The sequence below is a fragment of the Harpegnathos saltator genome, unplaced genomic scaffold (assembly GCF_003227715.2).
Source record: "Harpegnathos saltator strain DR-91 unplaced genomic scaffold, Hsal_v8.6 scaffold758, whole genome shotgun sequence".
Taxonomy (NCBI): Eukaryota; Metazoa; Arthropoda; class Insecta; order Hymenoptera; family Formicidae; genus Harpegnathos; species Harpegnathos saltator.
Window position 1 is genome coordinate 624,530 of NW_020230602.1, and position 12,840 is coordinate 637,369.

Below are 12,840 nucleotides of genomic sequence, written 5' to 3' on the forward strand. Positions count from 1 at the left end.
AAATGAATTGCATGTCGCGGGCCAGTAAGAAATTCGTCGGTTCCAACGCGGCGCGAAACGCCCGTTGAATTCTGACGCTGTAACGCGCGTTAAAGCGACTATTCAAAGAACCCGATTCGCAGTGGGCATGGTTAATAATTAAACACGCCGTTCTCGCGGGGTCCGATAAACGATCGTGGGATTGCGCTAATTGTTTCTGGAGCACGCGTCCACGGTGCGTCCTTTCCGTTTGACGACAGAACGTCGACGTGTTGTGTGCCTGCGGGAATTCTCGAATGCGACGCTAACGAGCGTCTGGCATGACGTTATGCTTTCGAGACGCAATACGACGCGTGTCGGCTTTCGATGTTGTCGGCTGGTCAAGATTGCGTTACACGTGTTCCGAAGATTGATCGTCGTCGCGGAGTGACGTAATTATCGCGTATGAAGCTTCGCCGCCGACTCGCGCTCCTCCTCCGCCGACAAAATTCACCTCACACTGGCACTCGTGCAATATAGCGAGATCGCACGAAGGCTCGTAATACTGCTGATTACTATATTAAGTTGGTAAATGCGCACACGCGATTAAAATGTGTAAGTTGTGTAACACGTGCAACGTGACACTGAAGTTATCGGGGATGATGTTATCAGGGATACAATGAATCATTGTACACCGCATTGTAAGAGAATTTATCGTTCATTGAGGATTTTTTTTTATTATTGTCGCAATTATAACGGTTACATGACGAGATAATTGTTTTTACTGCCGCGTATGAAATAAAAATTGCTTTCCGTGCTATCGACTTTTTGACGTTTTCGTAACTATTAAACTCTTAGGGTCGATATTCCTTAATTGGACGTAAATATTCCTTGATGCTCGTTGACTAATGTGCGCGCCCGTGGCACTCGGCCTTGGAGAAGGTCGATGCTCGAAGACGATCGAGCTGAGTTAAGGAATGTTTATTTTTACGCGATATTTATCGCACAGGTTCTTATATTACATCGGTGTAACGAATCGTACTTTTTGGTACGGTTTTGTTTTACATCGGCGTGAATTTTGTGAATGCGATGAAAACGTTTGATCTTCTTCTTTCTCGATTTCTCCTTTCTGCTATACAACTTGAAGATGTATAACGTGGCGAAAGGACGGACGGTCTCTTGAAGCGCGTACTTGAGAAATTCCGGGCAAGATTATATTTTTATGATGAAGTTCCGCTTTATTATCGCTGATGGCGGGAGGGCGACCGGCGACGGAGCGAGGCGGTTCGATTTTAAGTCGTTCACCGCCCGCGTAAAATTCCGCGCGTCAAAAGCGCGCGGGCCGAGTACGATTTAGATCAAAGGAACGGCGGGTACAATTACCGTACGGAACCTGTGGAATGAACGCAATGTGAAATTGCAACGACATGCTTTGTCGTCTCTTTTGCTATCTCCCTCTCTCCCTATTCTCCCTTCATTCTTTCTTCCTATCCATCTTTTCCCCTTTTTTTCCTTCTCTATCTCTCGAAGGTTTATTCACCGAGTGTCGTATGCAGACGGCCAACGAAATAAACGAACCGATCCAGCAGGGATCCAGACAAGAGAGAGGTATTTTCCTCTCACTCGCTCTTCCTCACCCCTCCTCTAGCTCTCGTCCATTAATAGTCAATGAGAGCGACGATCATAAGAGAGAAAATTAAATCCGACTACGCGGGTTGAAGTGCAGAGACACGGTCGAGAGAGGGATGCGAAAAAGAGTAAGCACGCGGATTGTCATTCGCTCTCGCTCCGTGGAAATTTACCTCTCAAGTATTTACGAGATGGTGAGAATCTCCGACAGCCAGAATGGCTGCTACTTTTAATTGAAGAAATTAGTAATTTCCTCAATCGCCCTTATCCTCCAGAATATTTTATAAAATGATTGTGTATGTATGAGCGTTTTTTCTCTCTTTCTCTCTTTCCTCTTTTTTTTTTAACCCGTGTTTGCAGAGTGCAATCAATTATCGTTATGAATATATTTGTAATTACGTTTGGCAATATTTGTCATTTATAATTAGATTAAAGGTCAGAGTCGTGTCTTTCATTCGTTGTAATTTCGTAATCGCTCTTCGTAATCTACCTTCGATACGGGTCATATCAGATAGTCGATTCGTGTCACTTTCATTGCGAACGTTCCTTTATCGGAACTTTCCATTCAGGCACTTTGCGCGAGTTTCGTCTTGTTGCGTCGCTATGCGAACTTTGCCATTATAACCGGCCGTGCGAAATCAAGAGACGCGATTCGCTCGCTCGTGATTAATAATACCGGAATTAATCGGGCGTTTATTATCGTCCACTCATCGACGCGCTGGCAGATCCGAAGCGTGGTATAATGCGGGTATAATGAACCTGCGGCCATGTGGGCGGATCGAAAAGTCAAGGTACAATGTCTCGTCAACTGCGATCCCTCGGCGATTTTGAACACGCTTGAACGCTCTGTTGAAGCCGCACGAAGGACTACTCGCTTTTATTACGCTTAGGATCAGATAAGCGATATGAAACCATGTAATTTCCAAAGTACGCTTGAAATTTGAATTCAAGATTTAAGGATTAGAAAAACGCGTTTCAGGGAAAGAGTCAGGGACACCCCGCATCTCTATCCCGAATCGAAATTCTCCATTGTCCGTCTGTTTGTTTATTACTTGTCCGTTCAAGTGTCGTGTAAAAAATATTGCTGAACCAATTTCACATAACTTTATTTTTCAATGAAACGACTTTACTTTATTTTTTATTATCGATCCCGTTAAAAAAAAAAAAATTGTTTCCGAAAGCGGATTATATGCACATTTTAGAAATTCATATTGATGAGAATCGCTAACAGCGCGCTTATCGTGCGATAAAATTCGATTTGCAAAAATATCATGGGATATTCAGTATTCATAGAGTCTGCTGTATATTTCTCCATCTTGGGATACAATCGTGCAGCTGATTAGATAAATCTCGAGCCTATTTGTAAAACTTCTTTAGCTTGGAGACTCTTTTTGTCTCTCTCTCTTTCTCTCTCTCTCTCTCTCTCTTCTCTCGCTACTGTTTACATAAAATTCATCTTGATCGGAATTCCCTCGTCCTGAAACCGCGGTTTTATAAATTTGTTTCTCCTTCTTATTCCCTACGCGTGATTCTCCCCATTGTACGCGCTACTGTGTCCCGCTTCTGGTCCCTCGACGGGAGAAGCGACTGGGGCGGACTAATTTTACGAGAAGTCAGTCGATCCCTTCGGCTCTTTATTAGATTTCCTAAGGCGTCGTAGAATTGTATGAAAGCGGGAAACTGGGAAACCGCTCCCAAGTAAGAGACTCCACATTGCGAAACCGTCACCCTCGCGACAGGAGCGCAAACACGGCAATGTTCATCCTCAGCTCTCGTTTACTAAAGTTGCGTATTTTAAAATTCTCTTTTAATGTGAAAATGAAAATGTTGTCACGATTGCGGTGGCAGGATTATGTAACGAAAATTGATTCGACTTTTATTCAATATCCTCCTAAAAGTAGAAACGAATTTGCCCGGATGTAGATATCTCTTTACGCGCCCGCGGCTCTTGAAACTTGAAATTATTTCCATATTTTTAAACGAATTTCACCCATCAATCGCCCAAAATAAATAAATCGGAATCCCTAATAACAAATAAGGGAACAGACGAGGATGTGCGCGTGAATAGAATCTCATTATCTCCGGCATCACACAGTATCGAACACGTAGGCAGAAAAAAGGGAAAGTTGGCGGACGAGAAAAGTGGTAGAGGTCGACGAATTCACGCGACGTGACATGACGTGGTGATGAAAGCGGCAGTAGATCGAAGCGAGCGCGAGAGGGCGACGACAGAAATATTTGCGATTGGAATAGGAGTGAAAGAAGAAGCGTTGCACAAAGGAGCAAAGATGAAGAGAACAATGGTCCGGACGTAAAAAGGTGATCTCTTGCGAACGGCCGTGCGCGAGAGCCGGAAAGATGATACTCGTTTCACGCGCTACGTAGAGAGAGAGAGAGAGAGAGAGAGAGAGAGAGAGAGAGAGAGAGAGAGGGAGAGAGAGAGAGGGAGAGAGAGAGAGAACAAGTGGGAGGGTACAAGAGGAAAGGACAGACGAAGGGAAACGGTGGAAGTAGAAGGCGAACGGGGAGGGAGGAAAAGCGAGGGAGACGAGGGAGAATAGGGCAGAGGTTGCTGGGTAACAGCGAGGGTGGGATAAGAGTTCCCGGGATGCCTAGCAACAGGTTGCTATCCTAAAATTTCGACCACCGGCGTGGGAAGCCCTGCTCTCTGTAGCAACATATATGTAGATGTAGACGACTATGTACTTTCCCTAAATGTTTACGTGAAGCGCAATAGATATCAATACGTCCGCGTGTTCCGTTCGATTTCTCATTATCTGCCCCTGAAAGCGTATCCGAGACAAGACTCGCGGATAAAGAGAAGGATGAGGCAGAGGAAGCGGAGAGGTAAAATCTACGTTCGCGCGAGTCGAATCGCCAATGTTCCAGCTCGTTTCGTGTCAACAGCGTCCACAAATCGAGCCTGCAAAATAATAAAAAAAAGCAAAGGAATACACTCACATACCGAGGGGAAAGAGTCGTCGCGAAATCCGACTAGGACGAGCAACGCGGCGCTTCGGGAGAGAAATGTATCGTATTTGCCATTTGTAATTTTATTGCGCGTTCGCGTGAAATTATTTTCATAAGCATGGTCCGTTATGGATTACGTTTCTCGATTCTCGACACACGGATCGATGCGCGGTGGCCGTTATGCTTTCATTTCATTAAGCGTTTATATAGCGGGATAAACGAACGCGCGAGCGAAAGATGCGTGCGCGGATGAGGGTGATTCGGTATAACGATACGATATTAAATGGGCTCTGCGGAAAAATGTGCGGATTGATTACTTAGTGGAGCGAACGGGGCGATACATCGCAACGGAATATACATTCGTTCATGCGAAATTTCGCGTTGCCTTGCCACCGTGACGTGCGCATACGCGCGCGCGTTTCCGTGCGTGGGCGCGTCAATTGTGCCCGTAATGGATTGTAATTCTGTTTTGTTCATTCGATAGACGGACCGGATAATAATTCGTTCGCGCAAATAACTGCGAACCGGCGTGTTAACGCGCGAATTGTCGACGGCGAATATTCATCGTCACGATTCCATCCGCGAGAGGTCGAAACGGACGGAGAATCACGTTTCGATCTCGCCAGGCTACGCTTTATATGCGCGTCGTTGACTCACCGCGTATTTGAGAATCGGATTTGTTTTCAACGAATTGAGATGCGATTCTCTTTCGATAAAATATGTTGCAGGTAATCATACTGTTTGTGAGATTTTACAATCCTCATTTTGGAAATTGTGGAAGCTGTTAAATTCTCGTTTGGTTCGAAATTGATTTTATTTCAGCGCAGTCTCTCTCTCTCTCTCTCTCTCTCTCTCTCTCTCGGTTCGATGTTACGCTCTCTAAAACGTTCAAGTCCGGCGAATTTGGGATGCGTCTCGTTTGATAAGCAGGATTTCGCGATATTTTGCAAAACTGTAATTTTGAATTCCGGGCGTGTTCTCTAAATGGAAGCAATGCTCGAGGCATGCAACACATAAACTGTATAATCAAATATGCTTTCGATCCAGGGGATATGCATCTGCTTAATGTACGCCAATCTACATACGACTGCTTAGCGTAATGGCGCTTGGTGCGAAACTTTGAGGAGCTCCGCGAAACTCGTAATGAAGTCTCAAATTTGATATTGGCAGAAACAACGGCGGCTGTGTATCGCGGCGGATCCAACGTGTTTCATCGCGATCGAGGTGATTTCGCAACGACGATATTTATGCTATACCTCTTCGATCGCGGCCCGAGTTTGCTCTTATTATCGACGTAGAGTACATTTTTGCACTTGTTTTGACGAAATTCTGAATCTAATGAAATTGCATCCTTTAGCGTACATGTAATAAAATATTAATAATTCAATCACGTAGTATTTCCTTAATTTCCTTAATATGTCGAACGCAAACAAATTGTGCGTAAAGAGCATTCCTTCATATTTCCAAAATATCATATTTTGGAACGCGTCATTTTCAGACGAGTGGAAAAATCTTCGTGCCCACGTGCCCCGTATTTGTTGATTTTCGCGGTCTCTCGGGTCGTTTCAGGTCAAGCTGTTAATTGCCCTAAAAACGCCCGGGAATTTCGAAATCATGCTTTGATGACCGCGCGCACGCTGCGTGCTCGAGGATGCTCCTGTCGCTCGCGAACCCGCTGCCTGCATGTTTTCGATGCGGCGGAGGTGGTGAACCCAGCGGTACGTCGCGTTCGAATGATGATTAATCGGATTTCGCGGCGCATAGATAGCAGTGGCACTTTATTTTCCGTGGTTTCAGCGCGCACGACGGACGCTTTCAGGAAATGAAGAGAGGTATGAAGGGGGAAGAAAGGGGGCGCATGCCGGTCGAGCTCGCGCTCGCGCGCTGATGTTTGAAAGCCACACGAGGAAGCTAGAGCATACAGCGCGAGTAATTAATAGAATATTTCGCGGTGGTACATGTTGTCGAGGTTGCGGTGCGGTCTACGTTGCTCTTCAATGAACGAATCCCGTGCGACGTGTATACGCGGCTGATTTAAAAGAGGATCATGCTCGCTAAAAACGCAAATGTGAAAAACGTCTCATTGATCATAAGTCGAAAAAGTGACGTTTGCTCTGAGACGTGGACACGAGGGAATCTCGATGTTTACGGTACGATTACAAAGGCTTATGGCTCTGTGCAGATTCACGCTTGGCTCTCTTCGACGTAATATTACACTTTGACCCTTGTGTCTTTTTTGTTTCCATCATACAGCTAACCGTCTCTCGTGTTTCTACATAGATCTCTCCGTTTGATTCTGTCTCCGACATGATATTCCGATTTTTGTCATTTTTATTCTCATGATACGGCTAATCGGATCGCCTTTCTGCATTCTTCATTTTCTTTGACGCACTGCTCTAATGTCATTTTGGTAATTTTTAAATGAAGCAGCTAACTGGCTCGCGTTTCTACGTAGATTTACGTTTGATACTTTTCCATATGATACTTCTTTTTCACATCGTCCTGTAATAATCTTATAAATGAGTTGCAGTTTTTTTTTTTATTTATTCATTCATCGCGAACGTAGGCAGCGAAAACGACAGTTTCTATCGCCTCTTCCTTCTTTTCCTCTTCACACACGTCACGATAGGCTTTTCTTCAACAATCGACAAAGATTATTGCGCGGACATCTCCGACATAGTAAGAGAGAAAAAAAAACTATTAATGGCCGGCAGCGGCGGCGGCAGAGGCAGGGTGTCGGAAAATAGACGAGCGCGAGTGCTCGATCGCGTGACTGTTACTGATGTGCCGAGATTAGGCCAGTCAACGTAACCTAATTAACGGAGGAACGGCAAAGCGCCGGACTTCTTCCATGCCTCGTTAGCCCGTCCCTACGAAAACTTTTCTTTTTTTATCGACCAACAGCGGCGATTCAACCGGTTTTAATTAGTCCGCTGTTATATCGCAGGATACGATTTAGTAGTATGATATATCACGAGCTCTGCGCAACTTCAGTGTCGAACATGATCCTAATTTTTCTCTCACTTACGCTGCGATTACGCATAATAATATAAGACTGAATGATTTCACTGTCCGTTTAGTTGATGACAGACAGACAGACAGAAGTCCGTTGATCCTCCGTCAAATTTTTTTTCGAATAGGGATGATCAATACGTGACGGTGACTTGATGCTGTAAATATTGCGATGCAAAAGCGTTGAAGAATATCTATGACGGAGCGTTGATGGAGGCTTGTCTGCTGTCACTTGAGCAGAGAGTGAAAATCCAGTTTAATTGCTTTGCGACACGATACGAATAAAACGATAATTACGATTGAATTGTCAATTGTACATTCCTTTTCTTTGCGCTCGCTTCAAGAGCCAATCCATCACCTGTAACATTTGAGCTCGTTTATTCTTTGTTGCATTTTGCTCTGCACCTAAAAAGACGTCTCTTTTGATGCTTTCAGGATGTTGGGCAGCGTGGGAGGTCGACACGTGTCTACGCGTCGGCGTGGCAGCATTCCGCTGGTGCGTGCAGGTATGGGCCTCACCGGTGGTTATGGTGCCACTTCAGGGGTCGGTGGTTTCGACGGCGGCACGACGCAGTCGGATATGCCCAAGTATGCCACCAGGAGACGAAGAGCCGTCACCACCAGTGATCACAAGAGCTGCGCCCTCATACAGACGCGGGTTAAGCTTGGCGATATTATGTAAGTCACAACTATCTTTTTTCTTTTAGCCGCGAATATATCGTCCATTAATTTCAAACAGCTATGAGCCTCGTTAAATTCATAAAACAAAGAAATTTTAAATTTGAATTGTCAAGATAAAAGGGATTTTGTTAATGGCAAAGCTTCCCACTTGTGTGTGAGTACTTAAGTCGAGAGAGCGCAAAGAAATTAAAAAATGCTGCTTTAGAAGTGAAGATGAGAGAGATTGTGAAATATAAACTCGGGGAATGTGTTGAAATTAATGTGACGGTAACATATATCCGTTTATAGAAGTGTGAACTCCATTGGAAAGGAGAAAGAGAAGTTTGAAAAGCGAGCGTTCGCTCAAGACATCTCGCTGTTAATTTCTGACATTGTTATTTTACGTCGGTAAACCGCCAATCTGTTCTCCTCGTTAATTATTTTACCGACATCGTCTCTATTTCTTTTATCACCATGTCGACGTAATGTCGGCATGGATAACACTGAAACGTTATCAAACGGTACGAGTGGTACGGTGATTCGCACGTCAGTCGATAGGTTCCCGTTGAGCTGCGACCGTCGGTAAATTTCTCACCCCTGTATGTTCAACCCCTAAGCAAGCGTCGGTAAGGAAGACAAAGCTTGAGCTCTCGTTCGGTATCTCGTCACTCTAACAATTGAACGTCGAGTTATTATCGTTCGACTCATTACTAACGATTGTCAAATTCATTCGTGACTACGTCATGGTAAAAAGTAACGCGAAGTAAGAAACATCCGACATTTATTTATTTGATCGGGAACGATATCACACCAACCGAATAAAAATCCAATAAAAGCGCCAACTCGTCAGGTAATATTTTTTTTCTACGAAACTTGAAGATATTTTGCTTATTGTTTCAAAGTAACAGTAAAAGTAAAGCTATGTGAAGGAAGAAGAACGAGGCGAGAGAAGGATGTCACGGCAAATATTATATCGTAATACTTTCCAAGATATTTTAGAAAATTCGTTGCCCCATTTGTTATATTTCAATTCGACATCCGCTTTTTCCAATTCTTTTCTTCCTCCTCGTTTCTCTTCTATTTTGTCACGGCTGCTGAACTTTCGAGCACAATTGCTCATATGCTGAAATGCGAGATTATCACCAACAGTTTTTACCCCGATCCTTCAAAACCTTCTTGTCCTTGAATCCACCCGGATTTATCCGCCGACGATAACCAGAGCCTACGGTCGCGTCGCGGAGATGGTGCCAGATGAGGCTGCGTATGCCCGTGCCGGGTCATGCACTACTGCGGCTGAATTAAAGTCTAATGTAGCGAGGTGTCTGTACTCCCCGCGCGCGGCCGCCGTGCGGCTTTACACGCTATCGATTAGCCTTCGATTGTTTGGCCGTTACTTTCTATTTCCAGCAACGCGCCGTCGCCGGCCGTTCACCAGCGAATCTAATTACGATTTCTCCCCGCCGTGGAGATCGTTTTCGTGACGTTTCTCCGTGTTGTCGTTATCGTCGCCGCCGTAGTCGTTGTCGTTGTCTCCCCTCAAAATTATCTTATATTTTCAAAAAACGAACACGTCGATTTTCTTACGGACTTCCTTATGAATAGGCGAATCGGCGACGTCGCGGCTGTATCTTTGGTTCGCTCATTAAATCGCTGCTTTTAAGCAGCAAATCCTGTCTCTCGGGGGGATAGCTGCACATTTGTGTACACAAAGTTATGATTATTTTACCGTAATCGCATTTAACCGAGTTCGTAATCGCCTCCTTCATCCATCGCTAAGAGAGAGTGGATTTGTGATCCACAAACATCTCGGTCCTTTTTGGGTTAGATTACTTCGTATCGATCCTGCACGATATACGCATTTTAAAAATTTCAATTTTAATTAATCAGCGAAATATATATTGAGACTGAGGGTCTGATTTCTAAAATAAGCATCTTACGTTAGCGTGTCGAAATGTACATAATCTGAGCCAAACCGCGTTCCTCCTTTCACCCTCTTTCGTATCCATCGAATGCGTCCCAAATTCTACTTTCCAGATAATTATTTTTCGATAAAGAGTTAAATCGATAACGAATCGCGACACCGGTGATCGTCACGATCGGGTGATCGTTTTCGAACTTCTCTCTCTCTCTCTCCCTCTCTCTCTCTCTCCCTCTCTTTTCCCCCCTCTCCTCTCTCTTTATCTCTCTCGGCTTCGTAAAAATAGAATCAATAAAAGGAATCGACGTTACGTGGAAGTAGGTCTGCGCACTATCCCGCGAGTCAACTCGACAAGGTTCTCGACCTTTGCTATTAAGGGACGTACCTATTCGAGCGCCGATCCAAGCACCCTCCTTTATTTATCGCGCTCGATTCCGCGTTGTCTTCGTGGTCGCCAGATCGATGTTTCGACTGGCGGATTTTATTAACGAGCGCGAATCGATGCTAGGTCTGTATGCGTGCGCGCGCGCGCGCACGCATGTGTGTGTGTGTGTGTGTATACGTATGCGTGTTAAGCTCGCGCCCGGTGCACAGTGCGACATTTGTCCAATCTGCAAGCGGGGCATAAATATTGCATCCGCTCGCGCAAACCACGGCATAACGTTCGCTTCTATATATTAATATCACGACTATTATACGCTCGTTTATATAACATCGCGGTTTGCGATTATCTGTTTATTTACACATGTCCCTTGTTTCCGAGCTTGTGCAGAAGCTCGAGCGCAGGATTGATCGAGTTCTCGCGTTCTTTCGCTCAATGAACGCAATCGCTCCCGCGATTCAGCCGCTCTATTGTGCGAATTTGCAACATAAATTCACATTTCTCTTGCCAAATCCATTGTCATTTGGACGTGACATTTGTCCGGTACGCTACGGAACCGCGAGTCCTGCAATAAACCTATATAATAAAATGTAAAAATAAATTTATACGCTCCGCGTCAAACGGTTTCTCAAGCCACCGAGGGAAACATAGCGTTTAATCGTGCGTATCATCATCATTAAACGTGGAACGTTTTTCCTCCCTCGCATCGAGCGAGCTTCGCACGGTGCATCGAGCCGAGCATTGCCGACTGCTCGCGGGCGGCCGCGGTCCAATCCTACGCATTGCCGAGGTATCCCCGGCCATGTTAGGCGCATGCAAAAGCCCCGGCCGATACTATCTAACCCTGATCGGTCTTAACCCTGAAACTGGATTCTACCAGCCGCCACTACCACCCTCTCCCTCCCTGCCCGTGCACTCTCGAACACGCGCCGCTTTTTGTAATTTCTTTTTCGCACAGCTCGCGCAATTATGCGCCTTGCGGAGCGATACGTATGCGGGGCGCCTGTGGAATAAATATGGGTGGGAGTGTGTTCTTCCGTAGGTAGCCCAGTAGCGAATTCTTTCCCTCCTGGGCGGAAATTCACCTGTGAGATTAAAACCGAAGTAAATAGGAACCATAGCGTGTGCAGGGGCGTAGGTATTACATTTGTCTCGCTTTTCAATTATTTAACTAAACGCTCTGGAGTCTCCTCTCTTCTCCTCTTTCTCTCTCTCTCTCTCTCTCTCTCTCTCTCTCTCACTATAAAGTCACGTTATTGTCGTTACTTCGATGTAATCTAATTTCACTGTATCCTCCCTAAATTATGCACTGCAACATTCATGAGGATCGGAGTCGAGACTTTTTCTGCAAACTTCGATTGTGCGGAGAGGGAGACATATCGCGCGGCTCTCGAGGCGAGACACACTTCTCGTGGAAGTCCCGCACGTTCCTGCCGAAATCGACGATCGGCGTAAATTCTCATTGGGTCGAAGCATCCTTCCACGGACATTCCCAAGCTGGTTCCGGTGTTGAGCGATTGTTAAGCCGAACTGATCGTAATTCCGACATGGTCTCCCTCTCTCCCTCCCCCCTCTCTCTCTCTCTCTCTCTCTCTCTCTCTCTCTCTCTCTCTCTCTCTCTCTCTTTCTCTCTCGTTCTCCCTTTCGCTCTCGCTCTCGTTCTCTCTTTCTGTCTTGTTCGCTCCTCCGTCTCCTCTGTCTCAGTCTCTCCCTCTCCGTCTCACCATCGGCTCGCGACTCGATCCCTCTTTGTCTCGGCGGTAAATCGAGTCGCGGAGTCGAGTCGACTCGGTCGTGTGTTTCAGGCTGGCTGCCGGCTGCCGCCGCCGTGAATCAATACCCGCATTGCGCGTGCCACCTCTCTTTCTCTTTCCCTCGTCATCCTCTGCTCTCTGCCTCTCGCTCGCCCTCGGTCGTCTCTGTCGCGAGCCGAACTCTCTTGCTCACTCTCACACTCACCCTCTTTCACCCTGTCTCGCTCGTTTTCCTTCTTTGTTCTGCTTCTTTGCTTTCTCCCTTACGCTTCGTGACTTTCCCTCCTTTTCCATCTTCTTCTCCATCTTACCGTCTTCTTCTCTCCCCTTCGCTTTCTCCTCTCTTTTCTTGCTCCCCTTCATCGTACTCTCTATGTCCGTCCATCTTTGGCTAACCATCCCCCGCTGACTTCTCTGTTCCTGCAACCCCCTCCTCTCTCTCTCTCTCTCTCTCTCTCTCTCTCTCTCTCTCTCTCTCTCTCTCTCTCTCTCTCTCTCTCTCTCTCTCTCTCTCTCTCTTTCTCTCTCTCCCCTCTCTCTCTCTCTCTCTCTCTCTC

At 45.8% G+C, this 12,840-nt stretch overlaps 1 protein-coding gene across 20 annotated transcripts in view; it reads left to right on the forward strand.

Annotated features, from left to right (window-relative positions):
* Positions 1–12,840, forward strand: part of cac (calcium voltage-gated channel subunit cacophony) — a 154,267-nt gene that overhangs the window by 35,430 nt on the left and 105,997 nt on the right. For 15 of the 20 annotated variants that reach the window (XM_025306127.1, XM_025306135.1, XM_025306128.1 and 12 more), the window contains exon 1: positions 8,006–8,247. In XM_025306127.1, the coding sequence (XP_025161912.1) occupies positions 8,006–8,247 (242 nt within the window). Of the gene's footprint in view, positions 1–8,004; positions 8,248–12,840 lie in introns of those variants that run through there. The other 5 variants (XM_025306126.1, XM_025306150.1, XM_025306151.1 and 2 more) reach the window with 1 other exon arrangement.